The sequence below is a fragment of the Poromitra crassiceps genome (genome assembly GCF_964638095.1).
Source record: "Poromitra crassiceps genome assembly, chromosome: 16".
Taxonomy (NCBI): Eukaryota; Metazoa; Chordata; class Actinopteri; order Beryciformes; family Melamphaidae; genus Poromitra; species Poromitra crassiceps.
In genome coordinates, this window is record NC_139645.1 from 5,241,517 (window position 1) to 5,259,354 (window position 17,838).

The window sequence follows — 17,838 nt, forward strand, 5'->3', positions numbered from 1 at the left end:
GCGCCCGGTGTACACAGCCTCGTTGACTAAAACGGACGCCTATTTAAAAGCGTGGGTAAAGGCAAGGCTTGGGTGTTGTGTGAACGTAGCCTTAGGGATGCAAACTTTAGCCCAAAATTGGTCATTTGCGAAGGATCATGTACAATTTGATGAGAAAAAAAATCAGTGTTTCAGAATGAGGAGAAGAGCACTTTACGACTTTACCGAACTTCCTGTTATTCAACCAACCGATGAGTCCGAAAAAAAACATGACCGAAATAAAATCCATCATCGCCAACCGGATGTGGAGCTGATAGAAAGCTTTCCTGTTGCCAGGCAGACAGAGTGCTTCTCACCCCTTTTACCATCTGTCCCCATTCATGTTTTTCCCTAATGGATTCCCAGATGAATAGGACTGTAGGCTAATGGACTCATTACTCTTTTGAAAATGCTAGAAGCTGCTATAGTGGTGGATAGGTTCATGGCGGTACCACTGCAGTTCCCTGGACATTTATTTGCAATGGTTTGCTACAACGCTAGCTACATATTTTCTATGATCTTATGTGACGGACACGACGTCAGGTTATTTGTGAGCTGTCAATGATCAGATAGATGTAACTGTCAGTAAGAACAGCTGATAAGGTCACATCATTCAGGCACGTTGATTCAGGAAGCAACAGCCATTGGGTTTAGAGTAAATGTCAGTCAAAGTCCCCTTTTGAGTGATTGGCTAAATGTTTTCACGTGTTAAGGGAAGTTTGGGCTGCGATTGGCTGTCCCACCCTGCCTATAGGTTGAGGCGATGTCTCGTCATAGACGCTGGGTCAGCTGGCGCAGCCTGGCTGGGGGCGTGGTCAGGGTGGGGTAAATCCCCCGATCGATCCAGTCAGCAAAGTTAGAATTTAGCTGCTAGCCGCCCAGCCCAGGCAGACACGATCGGGGATTCAACCACCGCAGTAAGCGCACATCTGAATAGACGTCTTGTGTTCTGCTCTAGAATCCCCAAACCTGTAGTTTAGAGCCGCAGCACCTTCCTTTGGTGAGTCAGCCCATTGAGATAATATGGGCGGTTTTACCCCACTCGCGCGCCAGCCGTATAACATTTTGTGGGCGTTCCCACACATGCCGACTGTCTCTATTGGGAACCGATCAGATAAACACATTCAAACCGCGTCGTAATACTTACATGAAACTGTGTGTGCAACAAGAAATTGTGGAAGTTCTGTATTTTTAGCTGCTCTGTAAATACACAACCTCCAATTCACATTGTCCGTCACCATTGAGATGCATGCAGTGTAGCGATAGCTCTGTCGTCACGACTGAGAATCAGCCCGCCTCCTCATGAAGAACGAGCATCTTCACTGCGAAGGTCAGGGTCAGTCACGTGAGCCATGTAATCCTTATTCACACATATTGTCACATTGTGGCACATTCATACATTATTTATGTATTGTGTTTCCAAGATGTCACAGCTTTAAATGCGGTATATTATGTGTGTGGGTATGGATGCAATCCTTACTGGTAAATCAGTTATAGATTTTGTCTTATACACTGTATGTGAATAGGGTTGAATATTCAAAGTTGGAAACTTTCCATAGGATTTAACAGGGAATATATGGGAATGAACGGGAAATTAAAGTGGACGTTTTGGGTAATTTATACTAATTGTATTTACCTTGTCATACACAGACATACATCGGTTCCAGGAAATGACAATGTTACCGGGGCCAATCAGGGCCGGCCGGCGCTGTCAAAACAGTAATGGCGTCTCCCGAAGCAACGGGCGGTAATAATTAACGTTAGTCGAGTCAACACAGCCACAAGTGCAGTGAGTTATTGCAGAATAATAGACTCAATAACGACAATTCAACAAGAACAAGAGTACGGTATGCACCGGCGGAGTTTCTCAGCGGGAGAGACGTTTTCGACGTTCTTTCCGACTGGATTTGGCAACGCTGATTGACTGTCTTTCTTTCAAGGCGAGTACTCCGATGTGGGAGCGTCGTCTGGAGCTCCAGACGGATCCGTGGAGCGGACGGGAATGTGATTGATTTGCCCTGAAGCATTGTGGCCGTCCACAGCAGCATGGACGTCACTGTCCCTCCTCTAATGGTGCTGCTCTGCGTTAAGTCCAGTGGAAAGGCTGAGTGCTGTAGCCTCAAAGGTCTTCTTTGTTCACTAGACACGCAGAAGAAGAGTGGGGACTTTTTTCTTCCTCTCTTTTCCAAAGGAGATAATGTAGAGGTCATCCAAAATCAAAGCAACTATTCACAACAAGAAAATAATTGGCCGGCTATCTGGTTTCGCTTGAAACACATCATCATTCATGGGTTGAGATTCCCATCTTTTGCTTTAGTTTTGTTTTTGAGTTTGAGTCGTTGGAGTGTCACACCAGGTAATCTGCTGCCATTCAGTGTGCATGTCTATTTGCAGACTAGTGCACAGGGCTTTTAACAACAGATGTATTTGTTTGTTCCAGCGTTCCATTATGGAACAGGAACAGTCTGTTAGAGCTGATGGCTTTTCAACTGATACACCACCGATTGCAGCTGGGAGTTTTGTTCAGGTTTTCAACATAAATGGTCTCCTACAGTCAGTGGGTTTCAACCTTAGGGTCGCAACCCTAAGTAGGGTCGCCTGCAATTCAAATAGGGTCGCCTGAAATTTCTAAAACAAACAAACAAACAAACAAAACACCACACACAATTTAATACTACCGAAGATGATTAGGGTCACTTTCCTGATCAAAATAGCACATTGTCTCTTAGGGCTGGGTTAAAAGAAAAATCGATTCTCCGATTTTTAATCGATTTTTATTTTAATCCTTTGATATCGATTCATATGTCCAGAGATCGATTTTTTTTTATAAAAAAAACAAAACAAAATAAAATAAAATTAATAGACATAGGCTATAATATTATAGGCTGTGTGTGGTAGTTGAAACATAGTTTCAAGTTGACGTTTATTTATGTTTGTAGTTGAAACAAAAACATAAATACTGTAGGCTACATGAATGGAAATGTTTGATCATTAATATCTACTTTTAGAAATTATATAGGCTGAAATCACATCACTGTGCATTAAAATTGACAACCGGTCGTGCAAAAAAGGTTGGGAACCCCTGTGTTACATAACTGGACAATCATGTAATTCAGGTTACAGCTCAAAAAACATGTTTTAGTATCACTAACCAAATCGATATTGAAATTAATCGAATCAAATCGAATCGGGATTAATCGATTTGGAACCTTGTGAATCGGAATCGAATCGATTCTTGAAATTTGAACCAATACCCAGCCCTATTGTCTCTTGATATTCGCTGAGCAACTGAATGCAATATGGGGGGGGGGCACACTTTCCAAAAATGCTGAACACCCTTCCATGACATCCTTGTGTCTGTCATATTGTGTCTGTCACATTGTGTCTGTCACTGTGATTGTATGACTGAACACAAAGGACATCCTTTGCCCTCTTTCACTCACTTCTCTGATGGCCATAACAATGCAGTGGCATTGATGTGTTTTATGACTGATATGAAATCATTGTGCTCCTCAGAAGGTAACCTGCTCGAGAAGGGAAGCCAGCTTAGCTGACATTTTAAAGGCATGGAGGTAAAAAAGTGTTATCATAAATTGATCTGAACTCTTCTTATCTCCTGTGTGGCCCCAGGCGGCAAGCTCAGGCTTGGACACATGAAGCCACAGTATGTGGAAGTGATAAAAGCGCTAGTCCCTCGAATGGCCACTGGAGGCTGCCTATCTTGGAGCAGTGAGCACACTCCCTTGGAGCCAGCCTCCCTTCACCTTCACCACCCCCCTTCAACCCCATGTTAAAATGCCCGACTTTACAAATCACGGGGCCTTCGGGGCCAAAACCCCAGGCGGCCTCGCTCACTGATGATGTCATAGTGACACCATCAGTGATTTCATCAGTGACATCATTATTGACCAAGGATCTCCCTTTTTTTCTCTTGATTATTCTACTTTAGCCCATTGAGCTTTCTTGTCCCACTTTTTGTATTCTCCTTCCAGAATCATCTTATGACATCACTGATGATGTCATGGGCACTGACGATGTCATAGGCATTGTGACAAAAATGTAAACCGACAGACAGACAGCAGACAGATATTGCCCACTTGCTCACTTTTATATAAAAAAGGATAAAGTCTTTATTGGCAATAAAGACTCACGAGCCAAAATTTATTTGGCTCTATCAGTCTAACCCTGCTTCCCTACACCAGCACGAACATGCTCTTGGCCATGTCATGGGTTTTTGTCTGAATGCTGCAGAGTAGCATCGCTTCAACATGGACACAAAGTTCAGTCATCGCCTGTATAGACGGTTTTCACGGAGGTGTGTTGCTAGGGAACGGTTTGAAACTTCCTGGCCGCTATTGTATTAATTATATTATATATTATTATAATTAGCAAGCACTGCAACAGGAACTAACCTTGGGGCAGCATGTTTATGCTGTCACGTTAAAACGCTCCCTTTACAATCATCCATTAGTCCATTAGTGTTCTTTATAAAACTCCCACAAGGAGACTGAGGTTGGCGTTCTTACCAGGAAGAAGAAGGTCATCTGTTATCCTTGAACAGCTTTCACGTGGATAGTAGGGATGGGCATCGAATTTCGAATTTTCGAATGATCGTTGTTATTATCAAGGTCGACCTTTATTATTGAAAGTCCAAAAAAAAAAATGTTTTTTTTTTGTTTTTGTTTTTTGTGTGAGTGAAATGTTGCATTGTCTCCCCTGATTCTAAGTATAGTCGAATCGCTTGGTTTGAGCAAGTAATTTTTTTTTATAAGCATTTTAAGCAAGGTTTATGGAAAAATGAATGGCGGATGAAATCCCATGAAGAGGGAGAGGGGGTGACTTTGGCACCCCTTTGGCACTCAGACCTGAGCCTACTAAATATTTAATGAACCACTCATGATTGTCAAAACTGTTTTTTATTTTCGAAAATGTCAATGTCATGTAACATGTTCTTTACTTCAGTGGTGCAATGCTTGTTTGAGCTAAAAATCCACAGCATAAGCTTTTTCTATTAATTAATAAAGCCTTAGACTTAGAATCAGGGGAGACAATGCAACATTTCACTCACAAAAAAAAAAAAAAAAAATTAACATTTTTTTATTTATTTTCGAATTTCGATTAAAAGTCGACTTTGGCCAGCGAATTTCGAATAGTGTTTTTGCTAGAAATGCCCATCCCTAGTGGATAGTGTGTGTGTGTGTGTTTAACACCATGCACTGCATGTATCAGGGGAAATCAGCCAAAGTCGGAAACAGTAAGACCTAACGACCTAAAGGTCATGTTTATTTTTGGAGTAAAGGTCAAGGTGTAGACCTAGAGGTCGTGCAAGATTGTCTCCTCTGTCAGTCAGTTGCTGGAATAATGGGGTGCTTTGTCAAGTGGCTCATTTGAAATGATCCTTTCCGCTCCAGATGCAGGTCATTCTGCAGGCTTTCACCTGCTTCTCATGTCTTATTCAGCATGTTTGTCCCCCTGGCTCGCTCCTCATTAAACTTGTACAGTACAGGGTGTTCCACCAGTGCATACAGGGCTGGGTGAAATCAGTGTAGTGCAGTTTCCTATTTATCGACATTTTCACAACAACACAACCTGTCAGCTCCACGGCTCAACAGTCAACGTTCTGCTTCTTTTGAATTCTGTTTGAATTCGGGTTTCTTGAAAGTCGCTTGGCTGGGCAAGCCCACTCGCTTCCCTCTGATGATGCCGCAGTGAATTGAAACGCTGTAGTTCCTTGAATGGGCACTAGGCACCGGGGGCAGTAGGCATTCCCCCCATGTTAAAATGCCCGACTTTGTAACAGGATTATTAAACATCTTTCCAGTGAGGGGCGAACCAGGGTTTTGGTCTATATAGCTAATTTCACCTTTTCATAACAACTGTAGGGGTGGTCAATTTTTATATAACTCACCCGTTTGGAGTAAAATAGATGATAGAAAGTGATTGACAGATTGCCTGTCCAGTGATCACGCAGCTTGCAAGATCTTGCAAGATCAATGGAATAGCTCTGTCCATAATATTTAGGTCAGTGAGTAGAGCACGTACCACAAAGGCTTAGTCCTTTGTGCGGCCGACCCGGGTTCGAATCTGACCCGTGTTCCTTTGCCACACATGTCATCCCCGCTCTCTCTCCTCTCCCTTCCTGCCTGCCTACCATTCTATCAAATTAAAGGGAAAAAAAATACCTAAAAAAACAATTAGAAAATTGCTTGGTGTCCCAGTTGAGTGGAGTTTGCCCTGTTTATGCATCAAAATTGACCCGAAGGTCCAAACACCGGCCCGTCGGCACACGAAGCAACTCCTCTGAATTACCGCATGCCCTGAATTTGGCGTGAAAAAGAAAAAATGTGAACACAGCACGTTTGTTGTGGTTGCTTGCCATCCACCGCGGTTGGCTGGTCTATTCAGCCCCGCCCACTTGACCCAGTTGTGTTATGACTTCCTGTTCAAAAGACCGTCTGTTTTACCTGGTCAGTTAGTAACTGTACTGTCACAGGAAGTGTAAACACAATAGGAAGTAACTGGCTGACCCCTGTGTTGGAACATAAGGTGAATAGTGCGATATTGCAATATTGCGGTTATTGTGACAGCTGGCGCTTATGGAAAACCCTGAATGATCCTGTCGCTCTTAATCTAAGATGTTTCTGGAAAACAAACGTAAAACAAATAAATACCTACACTTCATATGGTGCTGAAGCTTGGGATAAAGGGCTTGAGAACAGCGCCCCCCCCCCCCCCCCCCTGTTCCCATTGTACTGCGACCACATGCTATAGTGGAAAAGAAGCCTGCTGAGGAAGTCGACCTCAGAACAGAGGAAGTCCCACGTCCCACTGCCCCCTCTGTTGTTGACTGTTCTATATTGGGCCTAATATACTTCCATGTGCGGGGTGTGTGTGTGTCTGTGTGTGTGTGTGTGTGTCTGTGTGTGTGTGTGTGTGTGTGTGTGTGTGTGTGTGTGTGTGTGTGTGTGTGTGTGTGCGCGCACGTGCATGTGTGTGCACGTGCATGTGTGTGTGTGTGTGTGATGTCAGTAGAGTGGGTCAAAGTGGGGTGTGTGGAGAATGCTGTGTATTGATTTGCAGCTGCGACCTCTGAACCCCACTGATGTCATGGAGTCACTGTGATCTGGGTGACTGGGTGACAGCGTGCGAGATGGAGATGTGAAGCCGCACGTGACAGAATAGAGGGATGAGTGGTTAGACCTCCTGCTGACACAATCTGAACACATTTCATGCAGTGGGTCTGTGTGTGACGGCTACAGTCGATGACTGATGTCTATTTGTGTCCCCCGCCAAAGGGGGGGGCTGTGGCGCGGTCTACGTCAGAGCAATTTAGAGAGAGAGAGTGGCGTCAGCGGAGGACCAAAATGCGTGACTCATTAGCCAATGAACAGCCAGGAAGGGGTCTCGCGCTACTTTTGAATGCAAAAATAAAGCTGATAATGTACAATTTGATTAATAAAAAAAAAAAAAAAACTTTCAAAGTACAACACAAACTGTCCATTTTGCTGCAACTCGACAGTGCTGCTTAATCCAGGACCTTACTTCCTGGAACTCTCGAGAGTAAAAAACTAGTCCATTGGAGTGAATGGAGATGTCGCGACTCTTCTATATAGACGGCTCTGGTCTCCGTCTGTCCGTTCGTTCGTTCGTTCGTTCGTCACACTGTAATATTGACTTTGTGCCGCAATGAGTGGGACTGACCCAAGATGGCCCAAAATGGACATACATCACTGGTGGGGGGGAACAGCATGTTTGCTATTTGCTTGATTTTTTGTCCTATGACAATGGCTGGGTTTCCCAAAAGCTTCTTAGCGCTAAGAAGCTTCTTTAACCCTTCTTAAGGCCCCCTTAAGAAGCAAACGCGTTTCCCAATTGCTTCTTAGCCTAAGATGGTCTTTCGTTACGAAGGCATGCGTTTCCCAAAAGCTTCTTAGCGCTAAGAAGCTTCTTTGACCCTTCTTAAGGCTCCCGTAAGAAGCCAACGAAGCCAACGCATTTCCCGATTGCTTCTTAGCCTAAAATGATCTTTCGTTACGAAGGCATGCATTTCCCAAAAGCTTCTTAGCGCTAAGATGATCTTTCGTTAAGAAGGTTTTGTAAGAAGGGTCTGGGGCATTCTTAACACCTTCTTAATGACGAAACACTGGCAGATCCAGCCACGTCAGGCAAAAGGAGATACTTGTGTCCACTGTTCCTCTTGTGTTTTTCCCTTTTTCCTTTCTTTCATGTACCCTTTAGTGTTTAAAATTGGGGAACACTTGAAAATCTCCCCTGTATGTATGGTTACTTGTGTTTTAAATGTTTTACCGTAGGCTATATTCCTCTAATCAGAATGGATTCCTTTTATAATAAGAATGTTGTGGATTTATATAGCACGGTCGCTTAAATTCTGTAGTGTTTCTCGCAATTTTGTTGTATGCTGTGTATATAAAGCAATTTGAACTGCAGTCCATGTCTGAAATAAATAATGTTTAATAGAAGAAGTTCTTGTTTAACATGACCACGATTAGGTTATTCTACAACAGTGTTTCTCAACCACTGGGTCGTGGCCCACTGGTGGGCTCAGAGTGCCATCTAGTGGGCCGCAGAGGACCTCTCACATCGAGATAGTGGACAGCTCCAGTTAAGATGCTTCTTAAGAGCCTTCTTTAGCGACGTGTTAAGAAGGCTGTTAAGAAGGCGTTTGGGAAACACTTCTTTGGAGCCCTTCTTAACTCCTTAAGAAGCTTCTTAACTCTTAAGAAGCTTCTTTGTTGGGAAACTCAGCCAATGTCTGTCTGTCTCTATCTGTCAGACAGACAGATAGACAGACAGACAGACAGACAGACAGATAGAGATCTGTCTGTCTGTATGTGTGTGTCTGTGTGTGTGTGTGTGTGTGTGTGTGTGCGTGTGCGTGCGCGTGTGCGTGTGCGTGCACGATCCTTTCAGATCATCTGGAAGGCCGTTCCAGATGCGTGTGTGTGTGTGTGTGTGTGTGTGTGTGTGTGTGTGTGTGTGTGTGTGTGTGTGTGTGTAATGGCTGAAAGCAGCATCAGTGCATGTTTTTCTTCTGCTTTGTGGAGCAGCTAAAAGAGAAGAACCGAACGATCTGAAGGGCCTTCCTGGTTCATTAGCTAAAAGCATTTCTGAGAAGTAGTCTTGTGCAAGGCCATGCAGTGCCTGAATATAAACTGACCAAAGAATTTTTCAAATCAATATGAAAACTAACCAGTGTAAAGACTTTAAAATAGTGCGTGCGTTCCTTTTGGTCTTAGTCAGCACTTGTACGTCAGAATCTCTGAATGAATTATTGTCTTCTTTGGTGGATCCGAAAGTAGTGTTACAATAGTCTCGTCGTCTGCTAAGGTAGCTATACAAGCATGCATCAGACTCTCTGTGTTGCTCAGAGAGAGACATGGCCTCACTTTGGAGATGTTCTTCGTATGATAAAGCTGTTTTTTCTTTTTGACAGCTCGCGCATGAACCTTGAAATTAAAATTGGTCAGAAATCACTCCTAGATTTCCAATCCGAGGTGTGTCCATGTTTGTGAGTTTGGTCTAAAAGCCATACATTCCTACAATTCTATAAACTAACGGGTATTATCAACATTATATGAACAGGCGCCCAACCAGAGGAGGCCGCTAGTGTAGCGACCAGGACTCATACTGTACCCCACCAGCTTCCCACCCGCAGACACGGCCAATTGTGTCTGTAGGTAGGAGCGTCCGACCAAGTCGGAAGTACCGCTGTACGGGAATTGAACCCGCGTCTTTTTTAAACACGATTTCAGACGGACAAGCCCGTCTTTTATTGTCACACGAACACACTTCAACACATGCATGCGGCCACAACACACACTCATGCTGACGGTGGCCGGTGAAATTTGTCCTCTGCATTTGACCCATCCAGGCTTGTCCTTTCCTCCAGGGGGCAGGCCAGGAGCAGTGGTCGCTTTTTCTTTCCAGCGCCCGGGGACCACCTTCGGATGTTGTCGTCACTGGTCGGATGACGATCTTCTGCATGTTTTTAGTGGGGGGGTTATGTACGGAGGAACCCCCTGGGGAGCACGGGGAGAACATGCAAACTCCACACAGAAAGGCCCTTTCGACGAGATAGCCCACCTGGGCAGTAGGCACTGAAGATATGGGGGGGTCACAACTCCAGCGCCCACAGCGTCCCAGGCGAGAATCGAACTCAGGACCTTCTAGCTGTGAGGCGACAGCGCTACCGACTGCGCCACCGTACCCCTCCGCGAGGGTAGGCGAGTGCTTTTACTTCGACACTACCCAGACGCGCAGCCATGTTGATTTCTGTCCGTTTTGAAAATGAGTTCCTGTTTATGAGAACTATGAAGTTGTTTTCTGTTTGGCTCCACAGGGCTGGGCGGGGTAGGTAGTCGTGGTGAGATACGTTGCACAATATTGTGGCCGAGCATCTGAGAGCAGATGTTCTGGGGCCTGACATATTCTCAAGGATTATTTTGTTGTTTGTTTGTTGACACTTCTGCGTTATTAGTTCAGAGTGGAGAAAGACCGGAATGAAGGGGGTGTTAATACTTACCCAAGTTTTTCCAATGAAAAGATTTTATTTTCTAAACGCTTTCTTAGTCCAACGTTCTTGATGTAAGGATAGATCATGTAGGCAAGGCTAACTTTAATTGTGGTTAGGGTTACGTGTGATGTCTGCAAATTGAATAAATCGTGTGAACCTGGCCGTCTTTTCATCGGTGCCATAATAGTCTGGATAGATGACGATTTTGATTGCTACCATCTTTCCACCTGGAAGCAATGCAACACGTTGAAATAAATAATGAAAGAAAACACGATTTGACTTTGGTAGAAATGTGTTAGCGTGTGCGTGTCTCCATTTGTTGGAGTCAACATCAGACCTCTGCTCTCTGTAGTCCAACCTCTGATACTCTTCATTCATATATTCATATAGAGCCTGATATGAAGACAGACATTCAACTGAAGCACTTTAGATTAAGGGTAATAGTTCCTCGGGGAGTCTGAGAAATGAATTCCCCCGTTCTGATCTTGCCGGCTTTCATTGAGACATCGAAAGGCAGAAAAGCAACGCATGTTACTGCAGCAGTCTGTACACAAATAAACTCCCGCACACTTTCTCCACAACATGCAATTAAAAGTTTAATAAGTCAAAGAAAAATAATAACGTTTCGGTCGTGACTCGTAAGACCTTCATCAGATTCCTCTGGGCAAAAACTGCAGCAGTCTGCAAAGAGCTTCATAGTCGTCGACCTACAAAATAGTTTTGTCATCCGTTAAATCCATCTCTCTCTTCTCTCTTCACTCGAGCGCAGAAGCTATTCACCTGAACTCAACTGCGTTCAGGAAGGCGTGGGATTTGTGTCTGACCTCGGCGTACGGGGGCGACAGGTGGGAGGAAGGGCTTATATAATAACTGACTACGTCCCACTCACTTCCTCTTTAATGAGAAGACTAGCAGTGAGATATGAGGGTGTATGAAGATATGAAGTGTCAGTGAGTGTGTGATGAGGTGTCATGCTTCAGTCACGTCCCACACTGAACTCCATCCATGCCTCAGCTCAGCTGTTTTACCAATCCCACACTTCCCGCTGTACCTGCTGAGAGCTGAAGGAGCAGAAGTTGTACCTGCTGAGAGCAGGAACCACCAGATGCTCCAAACTTTGCATTCCACCAGCAGTCGCACTTTTTTTTTCTTCCAGATTCATAAAATGCTGAACACACCATCTGTGCACATATTTCCATTGTCTTGTATAGCTTTCGTGCTCAAAACAGCTAAGCTAAGCTGTGGGAGGGGTGCTCTTCAACAAAAGACTTTAGTACGAACTGGCTCAGATTCCAGAAATGATGTTCGATCCAAGATTCACACCTTTGAAGCGCTCCCAAATCAACAGGCTTTTTTCGATGTTTTGCTGAGCCCCCCTCGCTCCAAGCACCTCATCTCTAGATTTGTGTGTCTGTTTGACAACTGCAACACCGCCTCTACTGAGAGGATTAGAGAAGCATGGCAGGAGGAACTTGGTACTGATTTATCTGACATTATATGGGAAAGGAGTCTGTCGGTTGTACAACTCTGCTCAGTTAATAGCAGACACCAGCTGATCCAATTTAAAGTCGCTCACCGTCTTCACTACTCCAAGCAGAAGTTACCCAAGATCTTCCCTTCTGTCTCACCACTGTGTGATCCAGTCAGGTGTCAGAGGGCACACTATCTCATGCCTTTTGGTTCTGCCCTTCACTAACGGGATTCTGGGCCAAAATATTTGACTGGTACTCTAAGGCCTACAGAATAACCCTTCAGCCGGAGGCAGAACTCGCCTTCTTCGGCTGCTCGGAGTCCTCTCTGAACTTCCCTGCAGCTTTGCAACGGTCTCTGACACCGGCGGACTAACATGTTGCCAAGAAACTCATCCTGAAGGAATGGAAGTCCCCCTCTTCACCCTCTTTTCAATTGTGGCTGAGGACCAACTCGCTTAAGAAGTTTTCGGCTATTTGGCACCCGTTTCTAGCCTAGATCGTTGAGGTTGGGGGTGAGGGGTGACGGGTGACTCGCCCGGCTGGTTTCCCAACTCTTGTCAATCATTGTGTGTGTGTGTGTGTGTGTGTGTGTGTGTGTGTGTGTGTGTGTGTGTGTGTGTGTGTGTGTGTCTGGTCACTTAAGGGTCAACGATCCATCTCCTGGAGAATCCTGCGTAATAATTCATGCTATGGATTTTCAGTGACGTCAGGATGGTGAAACAAACATAGCAGCCATCACTCACTCCCATACCAAGCAGCAACTCTATTGATTTCTGGGTTAATACAGAATCAAATATAGTGAAACGTTTTCTGAGCAGGTTTACGCTCCACACAAAAAAAATCAATCACAAAAACCAGTTTCTGCTGGTTTCGTTCTGTTTCTTAGCAATGTGTTGTTGTTGTTGCAGAGAAAGAGTCTGGATCCATTACTGTCAGCAGACTGTGGAAAATAAAGTGAAGTCCTCCTTACCCCGTTCTGCTGCTGTTGTTGATTTTAATAGAATGCAACAAACACACAACCCAGAAAGAAAAGAGCCAAGACAGAGAGACACATTCTTCCCCAGCAATTTAATTGGTTGATTTCTCATCTTAAAGTGCTGAATTGATGGAAATACATGAGCAGCAAAGCCTGGGATTAGTCACATCTGTGACTGTTCAATGTTAAAGACTCAAGGTCCTGACACATTTTCCTCTGCCCTTGATTTATAATGTGATGATCGAAAAGTCGACAGCGCACGAGTTAAAGTCACGCAAAATGAAAGTAAAGAATGCTAATTAACTAGGGATGGAACTATCATGCTTATCGCACGATACAGTTCGACACGATATTGGGGTTCACGATTCAATACAACCCCAATACGATGTAATAAATAAAAGATCAATAACAATAAAGTATGACTGTGCAGAAGTATATTCATTTCTGAGACACATCATTTGAGCAATGGCACTGGCTTGCTTGAATGTAAATGTCATTACAAACGCAGAAATAATATAATTTGGCTATGAATTGTTGTGATATAATATCTATAATATCACGATGTGTCTACTGGAGCTGCCACGATTAATCAATTAATCGATCAACAGAAAATTAATCGACAACTATTTTGATAATCGATTAATCGTTTTGTGTACAATTTTAAGAGAAAAGGTCTAAATTATCTGATTCCAGTTTCTTAAATGTGAATATTTTCTGGTTTCTTTACTCCTGTATGACAGCAAACTGATATTATCTTTGAGTTGTGGACAAGACAAGACATTTGAGGGCGTCATCTTGGACTTTGGGAAACACTGATCGTCATTTGCTACCATTTTCTGACATTTTATAGACCAAACAACTAACCGGTTAATCGAGAAAATAATCGACAGATTAATCGATTATGAAAATATCATTAGTGGCAGCCCTAGTGTCTACCCCATGATCCATATTGTCACTTTTTTGTATTATCTAGAATAGATATTGAATTTCTAGATATATTCCCATCTGTATAATTAGGCTGTGTGTGTATTGTAGTTTTCTCTGTCTCTCACTCTGTCTCTCTGTCTCTCTCTCTCAGGCACGGTATGTCTTCGGGATCGGCTGACGTTTCGATTCTGCCAGACGCTGCAGTGGCTCGGCCGTTGTCAGCTGACCACCGTGCGGACGCAGTGCTGCAAAACCTGCAGCCAGCGTTCCCGTGGCAACGGCCGCACCTCTCGCCGCTGAGGGAGGTGCAGTACCCCCCCTCGCTCAGGGCATCCCGGGGGACCTCTGTCACGTTCGCTTCCATACTCTCTCACAAACGGGGCTGCTAGCATTGAGAGACGTGCACTTTTTTTTTCTCAGGCACATACATACATGCAGCATGGAATCCTAATGTACTTAACATATACGCTCGCATAGCACACACCACTCAACTTCCAGCTGGAGAGCCAAGACAAACACTATGTCACTGAGTGAGTGTGCATTCCAACTGTGCCCACTGTCTGTGCGCATTTATCTACCAATCAGAGGCATTAATCAGTTAAAATTATGATTTCTTCACCACTAGGGTCTAATTAATGTGGTCTGTGATGGTGAATGTTCTACAGGGCAGTTGTTTGTTAAAGAAAAACAAAAAAAACAGCCCCCCCCCCCCCCAAAAAAAAAAAAAACTATGAAAATGTAAATATTTCTTTGCACTTTCTATCTTATTTGAGCAGAATGACATTGTAATATTTCAGATTTCGATGTCAGAGACATGCAGCTAGAGGAGATATTAGGGTCTCCCATCTGTTTTTTTTGTTTTTACAGAGCTACGAGAGGCACAGTATGGCTAGCTTACTAATGCAATTATTACACACTCGACCACTCCATAATCTTAAGGTTGGTACAATGCTTTCATAATTTGACAGCAGCAGAAACTGTACATATATATACTGTCTATAATGCACAATATGCAAAGTGGTTTTACTTATATTGTGGTACAATAGAGAGGAAAAGTGAACGTCACTTCCTGCTTCAGCACTGTACTTGGACCAAAACGTAAAAAACATTGAAAAAATATTTTCTTTAAACCTGCATTTTTTTTACGTTTTGGTCTTGAGTGAAATGTTATGCGAAAACTATTTTTATAAGCATTTTATGAAATGTCTATGGGAAAATAAATGGCGGATGAAAGTCTCTGGTACAGTGCTGAAGCAGGAAGTGACGTTCACTTTGGCTCTCTATTAGAAGGCAGAAATAAGTGCAGCGTAAATGCCTTAGGTGACCTTTATAAATGCTTCAACACTCTTAATAGTTTCAGTGTTCGATGTCTGTTGCAGCTTGTAAAAAATCTTTATGAAGTAGCTGCATCATAACTAGTCTGTAGCACATTGGAAGATTGCGTTGTTTTTTCTGCGTTTGTTTTTGTTTTTTAAGTCACAAGGCAAAATGTAAATGTGAATCGGTGCGTCAGAAACCACTTGGTGCTAGAGGCCAGACATATTTGGGTCAGGTATTGGCAGGCCCAGTGCCTCGTCTACTTGAATATCATGGAATTGGAGATCGTTATTGCGTCAACCACTCGATTGCATCGAAGTTGAATTATCAGTTGAATGCAGCTTTTGTTCTGAAGTTGTTCTTTTAAAATTGAGGGAATTATTGGAATAACTTAAGTGTTATTTGCCATATATCAGAGCGCAGTGGGTTTACAAAATGCCTCTTTATGGATGATGTATTTTATATATTTTTCTTTTTTTTTTACAATTGTTTTTTTGTTACATCAGATATAGACTCTCACTGACATTCCACTCTTTTGCCTGTTTAATTGATTCATTTATGTATGCAAATGTGTAGTTAGTACTAATGCACATTCAGTATGTGCAGCAGGGTTTACAGTAAATACCAACAGTGCATGTTTGAGTATTTAGGCCACAGATCTATATTAAGAAAACATGGAAACCACCAGGAAAATATGTAAGGGATAATGTATACTGAGCCGGTGATTACTGTGGAAATAATGACCGACAGGTGAATGATTTAGCCCGACGCGCAGCGGAGGGCTTAATATTCACCTGAAGGTCATTATTTCCAGTAATCACCGGCTCAGTATACATTATCCCGCTTAGAACACGGCCTACAACTAAATCATTCAATAATCTGACAAAAATAATTATTCAAATAGATTTTTTAATAGCGTTTTCAACACAAAGCGGTTTCATTCGTAATTGGCACACAAGACACCACAGCTGCAACTGGTTGGCCTAATTAGTAGCGTCTGCGGACAAAATGCTCTTACCAACTGATTAATCCAGGTGTGGCAGAGCAGCGGTCGGTTGTTGAGAAATAATGACCGGTGAATATTGTTGATTGACCAATCAGAATCGAGTATTCGAGAGAGCCGTGTTCTAAGGAATAATAATAACTATAGCAAATCTATTGCTATTTTGAGGGAAAATATCAATAATACTTCACTGCAGTAAAAATAAGATTGACTGGCCTATTCACCTTATGTTGCAATGCGGGGATCAGCCAATTACCTTCCTATTGTGTTGACACTTTCTGTGACAGTACAGTACTTATATTGTATCCATTGTGTTATCAGCCTCTAGAATCACCTGCCACTCAGTGTGAAATTGCAGCCAGAGAGTCAGACTAGGTTTGACCCGGTAAAACAGACAGCGGTTTGAACAGGAAACTGGGCAAAGTGGGCGGGGCTACATACGGTGAATAGATTGTCTATAGGGCTACAAATTAATACACTATTTAAAATGTGTTGATTGAAATGTATCTTTGATCTGAGATTGACATGCTTGTGATTTGCATGTAGCACATCATTCTGTCATCAAATGCCATAAAAAATCATGACGCAGCCACTGCACTTCAACACAGAAGACATCCACACTGTTCAATCTAAATGAGTGATTACAATTAACAAGAAATTAACATAATTTCAGATGTTGTCAATCTTTTTGTGGAAAAACGTGCTTTCTGCAGGCACCTGGAAACTATTTTGTTTTCTCAAAATTTCAGTGCTTTGTTGATGTTGAGGGGATCGATAGACGAGACTCACTGAAAAACCAATGCAGGCAAGTTACAGTTACAGTGTAAATACACTTACACCTCCTACACCGCTAGATCTTCAATCTGATGTTCAATGCAATGAATGATTTATGAGTAGTCTTGTATCTGCCCTCTTATCGGTCACCTTTTTAACTGACTCTCTATGATTTTGCATCCCTGACTGGGGCGTCTGATTGGCCCTTATGCAAAATAAGATCTCCTGTGGCTGTATTCCATTATGGTCTGTTAATGTTACTGTCAGTGGAGAAATTGATATATCTAATATCTTCTATGATGGATTTCTCCCTCTTACAGTAGATTTGGCTGCTTATCCACAGCAATAAGAAATAGTCACACCACCAAACAACAAAGCGAGCCCAGAAATGAAGAATTTAAAGGTTGATTTTGGTGCTGGGCAATGTGGGTATTTCTCATATGCTGCCCAATTCAGTTATGACACTAATCTCTTTTCACACTCGTGTTTTATGTCAACGTTCACATCAGGCTGCTATCTCTCAATTGCATCCATTCAGAATTGTCTTCAGGAATTCTCAATTATGTCAAATCCATTTCAAAGTGGTGTGTTCATGTTCAGTTTAAAAATCTCCGTGCACTGAAATACAGTTGAGTGACTGCACCCCACTAACTTCAACTTTTCTTGTCTTTTCGCACTTTTTTTGTGTGACTTTGTTGAAGCGATTCTATTCCTGTAGCTTTGAATTTGCAAAGAGTTCATATTTGTCGTTTGATGGGTATTTTTGGTCCCCAAAAGCAAGACAGCATTGCTAAGAGGCTTCTATAGTTCTTACAGT

The 17,838-nt window shown here is 43.0% G+C and overlaps 1 protein-coding gene across 1 annotated transcript in view; it reads left to right on the plus strand.

Annotated features, from left to right (window-relative positions):
• Positions 1–14,227, plus strand: part of LOC310791192 (A disintegrin and metalloproteinase with thrombospondin motifs 7-like) — a gene marked incomplete at both ends in the record, with an annotated part of 116,096 nt that extends 101,869 nt beyond the window's left edge. Inside the window, one exon of the mRNA XM_083652876.1 lies at positions 14,079–14,227. Within this exon, the coding sequence (XP_083509002.1) occupies positions 14,079–14,227 (149 nt within the window). The remainder of the gene's footprint in view (positions 1–14,078) is intronic.
• Between the last annotated feature and the right edge of the window lie 3,611 nt (positions 14,228–17,838).